The sequence below is a fragment of the Hypanus sabinus genome, chromosome 25, assembly GCF_030144855.1.
Source record: "Hypanus sabinus isolate sHypSab1 chromosome 25, sHypSab1.hap1, whole genome shotgun sequence".
NCBI lineage: Eukaryota > Metazoa > Chordata > Chondrichthyes > Myliobatiformes > Dasyatidae > Hypanus > Hypanus sabinus.
The window spans coordinates 10,209,573-10,220,049 of record NC_082730.1 but is presented as its reverse complement, the minus strand read 5'-3'; the positions used below and the strand labels follow the sequence as shown (position 1 = coordinate 10,220,049).

Genomic DNA, 10,477 nt, shown 5'->3' with positions numbered 1-10,477 from the left:
TTTATTGCAAAGTCAATAAACTATGTTAAGTCATGCAGACAACTTGTCAAAGTTAAGTACGTGTGCATTGGTGCAATGAAAACGCTGAGGCATGAAAGGTACTTTGCATCAGATAAGCAGCAATCACAAGGAAAGCATAAATTAAGCACATTTTTAAACAAGCCTACAATTAGCGAATTGGGGTTTGAAGACCTACGAAAATGTGGGTTGTTGCTCATGTCAATCATGCAGGAGATGGGCGTTACTCTACACGTCAATCAAAGTGTAGGACCGGAAATGAGTTGGCGGTAGTTTCCGCTTCTCCAAAGGCGAGGAGGCGCCATCATGGGGACGAGGTGGTGTTCACCTGCAACTGACTAACTATTTCCCCAACCTTTTCTTACCCTCGCCACCGTCGGATCAGGCCAAGAGCTATGGACAAACGCTAGTGTAAGTGAGTGATGATGGCGCTGGAATACGCGAGGCTGGGAGGTGACAGTTTGCTCTGAGAGGAGGGGAGCGCGGCCTTTGGGCTCGGAGCCAGCGGCTGCAAATTGAGGCCTCGATGTTATGTAAATGCTCGGGCGCAGACAACCGCTCCCGTCCAGCCGGCAGCGTGCAACCGTACCCGCAGACTTTTATTTCTACGCGGCGTGCTGTATTTCCTTAAATGCAAAGTTTTGCGGCTGCGTTGCGTTCCTGGCAAAGACAAAAATGCTGGAAAATTCTGTAGGTAGAAATGGGTTGTGGGATTGATCCAAAGGCCAGGAAGGGCATGATGGGCCGAACTGCATCTTGCATCACTAATATTTTGTTCTAATACTCTGTGTCAGCACTCCTGTAGAGCTATGTTGATGGTGTAACCAGGAATATTCGATGAAAAGTCAAATTGATTTTTTTTTTGCGGGTCGTATACCACTTGCAAGTCAGGCGAAGACACTTGGGTGGGGGCGTCAGTTTTTATCTTAAAAGCAGTTGGTTAACTGGTGTCTAATTTTAATAACTTGTTTTTCTTGACGTTAGGTCTTTATTTTGAAAATTCTTAATTTAAACTCTTCAGCTGTTATCTGGCTGATAGTTCTGCTTCTTGATCACTCTGTAATCATGCTTTTTTTTTACTCCATACCACCCATTGGAAGTTTGATACTTAAATTGTTCGTCTGTTAATCTGGACAAATGAATCCGGAATTTAAATTTATTTTAATCAATCTGGATGGAACTAAAAACTAGTAGCACGGTGATAATCATGTAATCAAAAAATTACTGTAAAACTTTGGTTTGTTACCAATCTTGAGTGGAAAAATAATTACTCACCTTTTTTGCTGTCATTAACCTGACTCCAGACTCATCAGTGTGATTAACTTTTAACTGGCAAACCGCTTAATTTAGAAGAAGTTGAATGAGAATCAGGGGCCCTGATGAAGGGTCTTGACCTGAAATATTGACTGTACTCTTTTCCATAGATCCTGCCTGGCTTGCTGAGTTCCTCCAGCATTCTTCTGAATGTTGCTTGGATTTCCAGCATCTGCAGATTTTTTCATGTTTATTATCACTGATGTGTTGTATAATATACTGTTTTGTGGCAGCAGTACAGTGCAATACATAAAATATAAATTCCAACAAGAAATAAACAGTTTATTTTGGTTACTTGGGACATACCAGTACCAGTACATTTTGGCCCAATTAGCCAAAGTTTTGTGGAAGTAGTTAAAAACATATAAAAAAGACTACTGTTTAACTGAGTAATAAAATATCTATTTAAATGAAATACAGAACAAGTTAGAACACTAACACTGCTACATAAATGTAAACCTACACAGACACCTTGTGCAGTTAATAGGCTGCCATTATACACTGCTTTCATCAATTGCATCCTCCAAATCTTCATTTTCATTATAACATTTCAAGATGGTTGATAATACCATCAAATTCTTTGTAGTTCATAACTTGTTGAAGTAGTGAAATTGTTTCATTTTCACACTGGACCATTTCTGCAATCTCTAAGCCTTGAAATTGCAGTGTGCAAAGCATGTCTAAATTATCTTTTGCCAATTGTCAGTGACAATGCTTTTTGAGCAGAAATGCACAAACTGATGCTATTTGAAAACTATACCATCTAAGTACTGTGTAGTGTATAACAGCCACACAAGTTCATGCAGTTGAAGCTGGTTAGAAACTTCGGCAACAGTCTTCTGTTCCAATTGAGCAGCATAGTGTCCCAAATAAAGAAAGGGAATCCCAAATAAACTCTTCTGGGGCTTGGGTACAGGTAATCCAGACTATTTTCTGTGTTAGATTTTGTTCTTTTAGATGTACCCCAAACAAGTGGGAGCCCTCATTAGTCACTGACCCATGTATTTATTGAGATCAGCATGGAATATGGCCTTCAGGCCCTTAGAGCCACGCTGCCCCGATTTAATTTTAGCTTAATCATGGGACAATTTACAATGACCAATTAACCTAGCAACTGTTATGTCTTTGGACTGTGGGAGGAAACTGGAGCACCCAGAGGAAACCCATATGGTTACGGAGAGAACATATAAGCTCCATACAGGCAGCAGCAGGAATTGAACCTGGGTCGACTCTACTGTAAAGTGTTGTGTTAACTGTAACTACTACACTACCATGCTGCCCCAAGATATGGGATTGTTGACCAGTGATTGAATATTGACCAGTCATCTGGGAATCACTGCAGTGCTCTTTCATGAAGAGGTATCTTAAGAATTTCAGTAAGGAAATAGTGTTTCACGGATTTTTTATTTGGAAGTATGTCTGGTAAAATGGGTAAGAAAAAAACAGGGTACAGTGAATGTAGCTTCTCAGAGGGACTTTGATGCAGTTTCACGTAAGAGGTTACTGTGCAGGATTGGGGCAATATGTCAGCATGATTGCCATTGATTGATATGGTCTTGAGGTTGAATGATGATTGTATCGAGGGCAGAGTGGCTGACACCTATTTTTGTTTGTTTCGGAGATACATGTCCATATGTGGATGGATTTTGTCAGAAGATATCAGCACCAACTGTGTGACAATTTCCCCCATACAAACATTCAGTTGATATGTTCAGAGACTGGGCAATGCCCAGTACCAGAGCAGATCCTTTTAAGGCGAGTGGAGGAAGTTCTTTATACACAGAGCTTGGTTGGTGCCTGGAATGCACTTGGGGTGGTAGTAAAGACTGAGATATCAGATGCACCTGGCTCCAATGTAACATAGCCGCAAATTACTAGCTCTTACATCTTGGAATGTGGGAGGAAATGAGCACCTGGAGCAAACCCATGGGGAGAATGTTCAAACTCGTCATGGACAGCAGCAATAATTAAACACCAGTCTTAAAGCAAATGCTGTAAAGCATTGTGCTAACCACTACACCCCTTAAAGTAAAGTGCATTTGAAGTTGTGTGTAGCTTGCAAAGATTAAAATGGTAAGTGTGTTCAGTTCCTTGTGTGTGCTGAGTTGGCTGATGTTGGGAGGGTATAGTGAGTATAGTGTCCTGGAATAGTGAGGACCTATAAATCCAGTTGGAGCATTCATTACTAATTATGAATCATAAGTGACCAAAAAAGAGATGTTGCCTCAAGTTACAGGACTGTATAGTTGATTACCGCACATGGTATGAGTTGCAGGGCAATGGCTTCCTGTTGTGTAATAGGAAGTTCCTGAAAGAGAAATCATGCTTTCATCATATTTTAACAATTGGTAAAAATGGTTTATTCTAAACTGCTTTCTGAAATGGCCCAACAATCTGCTGTGTTGTAGCGTAGTGGCTTTATAGTACCAGTGACCCGGATTCAATCTTGCTGCTGCCTGTAAGGAGTTTGTACGTTCTCCCTGTGACTGTGTGGGATTCCTCCGGGTACTCCAGTTTCCTCTCATAGTCCAAAGACGTACCGGTTGGAGGTCATTGTAAGTTGTCTCATGATTAAGCTTGGATTAAGTAGTGGGATTTCTGGGCGGTCGGTTCAAAGGGCCAGAATGGTCTATACTGCACTGTATCTCAGTAGATAAATTTTTAAATGCAAGCAACCCAGGTTTAATTCTGCCACTGTCTGTAGGAAGGCTCCCTGTGCCCTGGTTTCCTCACAGTTCAAAGACATACAGGTAAGTGGATTAGTTGGTCATGTGGGTGTAATCGGGTGATCTCAAAATAAGAATGGAGAATAATCTTTCAGAGTGATTCACCATCATCTCTACAAAGATAAAGAATCAATGGCACTAAATTAATACTTGAACTTTATGAAAGAAAACAATTTGTATTTAAAACCATTTATCTATAAACTCGAGAAATTCTGCAGGTGCTGGAAATCCAAAGCAATATACACAAAATGCTGGAGGAACTCAGCAAGTCAGGCAGCGTCCACAGAAATGAACAGACACTCAATGTTTTGGGTCGAGGACTGGAAAGGAAGGGGGAAGATGCCAGAATAAAATGGTGGGGGGGGGGGGGAGAGGGAAAGGAGAACAGCCAGAAGGTAATAGGTGGACAGGAAAGATAGAGGGCTGGAGAAGAAAGAATCTGATAGGAGAGTGGACGATGGGGGAAAGGAAGGAGGAGGTGATAGGCGGGTATGAAGAGTTAAGAGGCCAGAGTAGGGAATAGGAAAAGAGGGGATGAGAGGGAATTTTATTTACCAGAAGGAGAAATGAATATTCATGTATCACATTGGAGGCTACCTAGACAGAATACAAGGTGTTACTGCTTCACCCTGAGGGGTCTCATTTTGGCACAAAAGGAAACTATGGTTTGGCCAACAGGAAGTTCTGCTTTAAGTGGATGGAGCGGAGGTTCTCAATGAAGTGGTTCCCCCAATTTATGATGGGTCTGCCCAATCTAGAGGAGGCTACATCAGGAGCACTGGACACATGTCTTCAGAAAGGCAAAGTGTTCCAAGATGCTTCAGAATCAGGTCAAAAATGTGATTATTAGGGTCATTGGGAGAAGGCAGGAGAATGAGTTTGAGAGGGATAATAAATCTAGCATTCCTATAATGGCTCATTGATATGATTTGTTGTTGTAATTAGTACCACTGAAATTTTCCAGTGCACTGAGTTCTGGACACAAAAATGGAAGTTTGATACATTTGCATGTATTCAAGCAGCTTAAACCGTGGCTGACGAAATGTGAGGCAACTCGTCAAGAGGAAAAAGGAAGCATATGTTAGATATAAGAAGCAGGATGTAGGAGGGGCTTATGAGAAATATAGGGTAGCCAGGAAGGAGCTAAAGAAAGGACTTAGGAGAGCTCGAAGGGGGCATGAGAAGGTCTTGGCATGTAGGATTAAGGAGAACCCCAGGGCATTCTATGCGTATGTGAAGAATAAGAGGATGATGAGAATGAAGGTGGGACTGCTAAAGGATAAAGAGGGCAACATGTGCCTGGAAGTGGAGGAGGTTGGGGAGGTCCTAAATGAATACTTTGCTTCAGTATTCACAAGTGAAAAGGATCTTGATCAGGATAAGGTCGAAGTAGAGCGGGCCTGTGTGCTGGACAATGTGGAGATTAAGGAAGAAGTAGTGCTGGATCTTCTTAAAAACATTAAGATTGATAAATCCCCAGGGCTGGATATGATACACCCCAGGTTGTTGTGGGCATTGAGAGAAGAGATCACAGGAGCATTAACTATGATCTTTGAATCCTCTTTGGCTGCAGGGGAAGTGCCAGAGGACTGGAGAATGGCAAATGTAGTTCTCTTGTTTAAAACAGGTAATGGGGAGAAACCTGGGAACTATAGACCAGTGAGTCTTACGTTGGTGGTCTGCAAACTGCTGGAAAGGATTTTTAAGGATAGGATCTATGAGCCTTTGGAGAAGTACAGTCTACTCATGGTTAGTCAACATGGCTTTGTGAAGGGAAGATCGTGCCTCACGAGCCTGATTGAGTTTTTTGAAGAGGTAACAAAAGAAATTGATGAGGGTAGGGCAGTGGATATGGTCTACATGGACTTTAGCAAAGCATTTGACAAGGTCCCTCATGAGAGACTCATCCAGAAGTCATGAGGCATGGGATAAGTGAAACCTTGGCTGTTTGGATAAAAAATTGGTTTAAAAGAAGAAAGCAGAGGGTAGTTGTGGAAGGAAAGTATTCTGCCTGGAGGTCGGTGACTAGTGGAGTGCTGCAAGGATCAGTCCTGGGACCCCTGCTATTTGTGATTTTTGTAAATGCCATGGATGTAGAGGAGGAAGAATGGGTGAGTAAGTTTGCGGATGACACAAAGATTGGAGGAGTTCTGGATGGAGCTGTAGGTTGTCAAAGGTTACAAGAGGATATAGACAGGCTGCAGAGTTGGGCAGAAAAATGGCAGATGGAGTTCAATCCAGACAAGAGTGAGGTGATGCGTTTTGGAAGGACAAACCAGAAGACTTGGAGTACAGGTACTTAAGAGTGTGGTCAATGGTCAGTTATTTAAGAGTGTAGATCAACAAAGGGACCTTGGGGTTCAAATCCATACATTCCTCAAGGTCGCTGCACAAGGTCGCTGCATAGGGTAGTTAAGAAGGCCTATGGGATGCTAGGCTTCATTAACAGGGAGATTGAGTTCAAGAGTAGAGAGGTCATGTTGCAACTCTACAAATCTCTGGTGAGACCGCACTTAGTAGTATTGTGTTTAATTCTGGTCACCTCATTATAGGAAGGATGTGGAAGCTATGGAGAGGGTGCGGAGGAGATTTACCAGGCTATTGCCTGGTTTGGAGAACAAGTCATATGAAGCAAGGTTAGCAGAGCTGGGACTTTTCTCTTTGGAGCGTAGAAGAATGATGGGAACTTGATAGAGGTCTACAAGATTATGAGAGGCATAGATAGGGTGGATAGTCATTACCAGTTTCCCAGGGCACCAATAGCAAACACCAGAGGGCATATGTACAAAATTAAGGGAAGTAAGTTTAGGGGAGACATCAGGGGTAAGTTTTTTACACAGAGGGTTGTGAGCGCCTGGAATGACTTGCCAGGGATGGTGGTGGAGGCTAAAACATTAGGGGTATTTAAGAGCCTCTTGGATAGGCACATGGATGAAAGAAAAATGGAGGGTTATGGGGTAGTGTGGGTTTAGTAGTTTTTTTAAGGATTATATGGGTCAGCACAACATGGAGGGCTGAAGGGCCTGTACTGTGCTGTAGTGTTCTATGGTTCTATGGTTAAACACCTGCAAATCTATAAAATTGTACCAACTGTCTCCAAAGTTGTGGTTGATTTTTAAGGAAGTGAATGCACCTGGCAATACAAAGCATGATCCCGTAGGCTTTGCACTTTTGTTTAAACCCACATTTGTTGTTTCATTAAAGTGGCAGGTTTCAACCATTTTGTGCATCCTTACACAGAGGAATATCCTTTGGCAAGAATTTGGTTCTACATTTATTGATGGTAATTTCTAAAGAAGGTCAGGCAATTGAAATGCATTGTTTTAGGTTCCTGTGTGCAGCTGTGCACTGTTAGCACTGTTTCTGATTAAAATATTCAACAATTGGATCATGTGTTAAGTGTAAATCAGGTGGTGTTTTCTTCATCTTATATGAGCTGATCGTGTTCAGATGAGGGAGTAAGATTGAAGTGTCCTCGTTCTTAAATCTGCTGCTTTGACATTGCACATTTTGTACCCCATTGGAGAATTGACCTTCTGGGGGGAAAAAAGACAAATGACAGGAGTCACTGAATGACTCTAATCTTTGCTGTTTGCTTTAAGAGAACAGAAATGGCTGTGAAATCCTTTCCATATACTAAAACAATGGATTGATTACTAGAAATAACCTCATTGGAAAGTTTACAAAACACATGCCATCCCAACTGTTGTGTCTGCCATTTGCACCCTGTTCAAACTTGAGCACTTTGATCACAGATGGCCAGGTCCTGGCTCCAAGTAAAATGTTTTCTGGGTCAGGTATGCATGCATTCCAACCTCTTGGTTACTTGAAGGCTTTCAAGTGGCAAGTGGACACCGCGCTTCCTCTTTCAGAATACCAGGGCATGAATATTGTTTCAGGAGAGGTTAAACAGTTGGCATGGGGGACCTGTCCCTATCACATGCTACTTGAACCTACCAAGGCTGTCTTGGCCAGGCTCAGTAGTACATTAGTGAGGAAGTCCTGTAACAGTCCTTCCCACTTCCAAAAGGTTGAAGGACAGCCAGAGTGTGAGGAGTACCCTCATCAAATACTTGGGCTGTACCCTCATACATTCCTTGTAGACATGAAAGACGCTCTTGACAGCCATGGAAATAACCGCTTGTTGAAATGGTGGGAACTGTAGGGACTGGTTACAGAAGGCAACACTTTCAACAGGTTAGGTAATATTTTGGAGGGGAATAAACAGTTGATATTTTGGTCTGAGACCCTCCATCAAGCCTCATCATGTGTTGACTCTCTTATGTTTATTTAAAGTTCAAAGCTAATCTATTATCAAAGTGTATATATGTCACCATAAACAACCCTGAGATTATTTTCTTGTGGGCATACTTAAGAATCCAATAACCATCATGCAGTCAATGAAAGGTAGCACCAACTTGGTGCACAAAGGACAATAAACTGCAAATACAAAATAAATAATAAAATTAAATATATTAGCAATAAATATCAAGAACATGAGATGAAGAGTCCTTGAAAGTGAGTCCATAGGTTCATTTCAGTGATGGGGCAAGTTAAATTGAGCAAAGTTACCCCCTTTGGTTCAAGAGCCTGATGGTTGAGGGGTAATAGCTGTTCCTGAACCTGGTAGTGTGAACCCTGAGATTCCTGTACCTTCTTCCTGATGGCAGTAGCAAGAAGAGAGCGTGACCTGGATGATGGGGGTCCCTGATAATGTTGCAGGAAAGCGGCATCTAACACTCCATGTAGATGGTGGGGAGGGCTTTACCCATGATGGACTGGGCTGTATCTGTTCCTTTTGAAGGATTTTCTGTTCAAGGGCATTGGTGTTTTCATACTAGTCTGTGATGGAGCCAGTCAATATACTCTCCACCACAAATCTGTCAAAGTTATAAATATTATGCTGAATCTTTGTAAACTCCTAAGGAAATAGAGGCACTGACATGCTTTCAAGTTGCTGACACTCTCCTCCTCTAATCCCCCGCTGAGGATTTTTTTTTAAGGCTCTTCAATCTACATCAATTAAGTCTCTCTTCAGCTTCCTTTCTCCGAACAGAATAATTCAGCTTATCTGATTTTTCTTTGAGGCTACAGTTTTAGTCATTGGCATTAATTTTCATAGATCCCCTCTGCATTTGTTCCGGTGGAATCTTATCATTTCAGTCTACGTTGGTTGTTCAAACAATGAACCGTATTTGACTATGTTTTGATGTACATGACAAGTAAAGCTAATTTGTTTAAAATTTTACTCAAGCTGTGGCCTAACTAAACATCTAATAAAACTAAATGCCAGTGACCAAAAATGGAAAATCAACAGGATCAATTGTCATTTTAATGCCAGTTTGGTGACTTAGTTTTACCAAGTTTTTCTCTTTGTGTTAAAAATAATAATTTATTCGCTAATATCACCCTCTCTTTTCCTCAACACCAGGCAAACCTCTGTCAACATGACAACAGCTTCCACATCTAAATCATATACATCATCTGGTAATCCATGCAGTATTTCAGCAGAAAAGGTTGGCCAGGTAACTACAAATTATCTACAAACATGGCTTAAAATTTGTAGGTCTTGTCAGCAGTTGTAATGGTGGAGTTTCTGTGTTGTGAAGTGGATGGACACTGCTTATTTCAAATATTTTCTCTGAATTATTAATAAATTTGAATCTGAATTTTCATAATGCTTTGCATGATTAGTAATGTTGCTCGCAGGACTAAATATGTGCCTAGTATTTTGTTGGAATTTTTACTTACTAAAAATAAAAGCTTGTGTGGGTAGCTAATGTGAATCAGAATTGCACTTACTGTCACTGACATGTTGGGAAACTTGTTTTGCAGCACCAGTACAGTGCGAAGCATAAAAATTACTGTAAATTATAAGAAGTAATATATAAAAACTAAGTTAAGGTAAATAAGTAGTGCAAAAAGAGAGCAAAAATTGTTAAGTAGTGTTCATGGGTTCTTTGCCCATTCAGAAATCTCATAGTGCAGGGGAAGCTGTTTCTAAAGTACTGAGTGTGTGTGTCCAGGCTCCTGTACCACCTCTCTGATGGTAGTATTGAGAGGAGTATATGTTCTGGGTGATGGGGGAACTATAAGTGTAAATTTTAAATCGGCTGTGCATTTGTTTTTCTCTTCAGATAAGGCCAAAGGTGCCTCTGCTGAACATTCTACAGGAAGCAGGTGCATCTGGGGAAACCTTCACATTGAAGGAGGTAAAACAACAGACGAATGTTTTACTGTTATGAATAAAGCTTCTGAAGAGCATGGACAAATTGTCGATAGTTGTAATTTTGAGTACTGCAAAGCAAGTGCAGAGTACACTCAGTGGCCACTTTTTAAGGGTACAGGAGTGGAACCCAGTGTGCTCTTCCGCTTCTGTAGTCCATGCACTTCAAGGTTTGACATGTTGTGAGTTCAGA

General features: G+C 41.3%; 1 protein-coding gene across 7 annotated transcripts in view; it reads left to right on the top strand.

Moving 5' to 3' along the window:
• Window positions 1-273: 273 nt before the first annotated feature.
• Window positions 274-10,477, top strand: part of mdm4 (MDM4 regulator of p53) — a 43,030-nt gene continuing 32,826 nt past the window's right edge. For 5 of the 7 annotated variants that reach the window (XR_009507898.1, XR_009507899.1, XM_059950049.1 and 2 more), the window contains exons 1-3: window positions 274-429; window positions 9,490-9,583; window positions 10,196-10,270. Coding sequence is in view for 5 of the 7 variants with exons in the window: in XM_059950049.1 (XP_059806032.1) it covers window positions 9,506-9,583; window positions 10,196-10,270 (153 nt within the window). In the remaining 2 variants the exon portion in view is untranslated. The remainder of the gene's footprint in view (window positions 430-9,489; window positions 9,584-10,195; window positions 10,271-10,477) is intronic. The other 2 variants (XM_059950046.1, XM_059950048.1) reach the window with 2 other exon arrangements.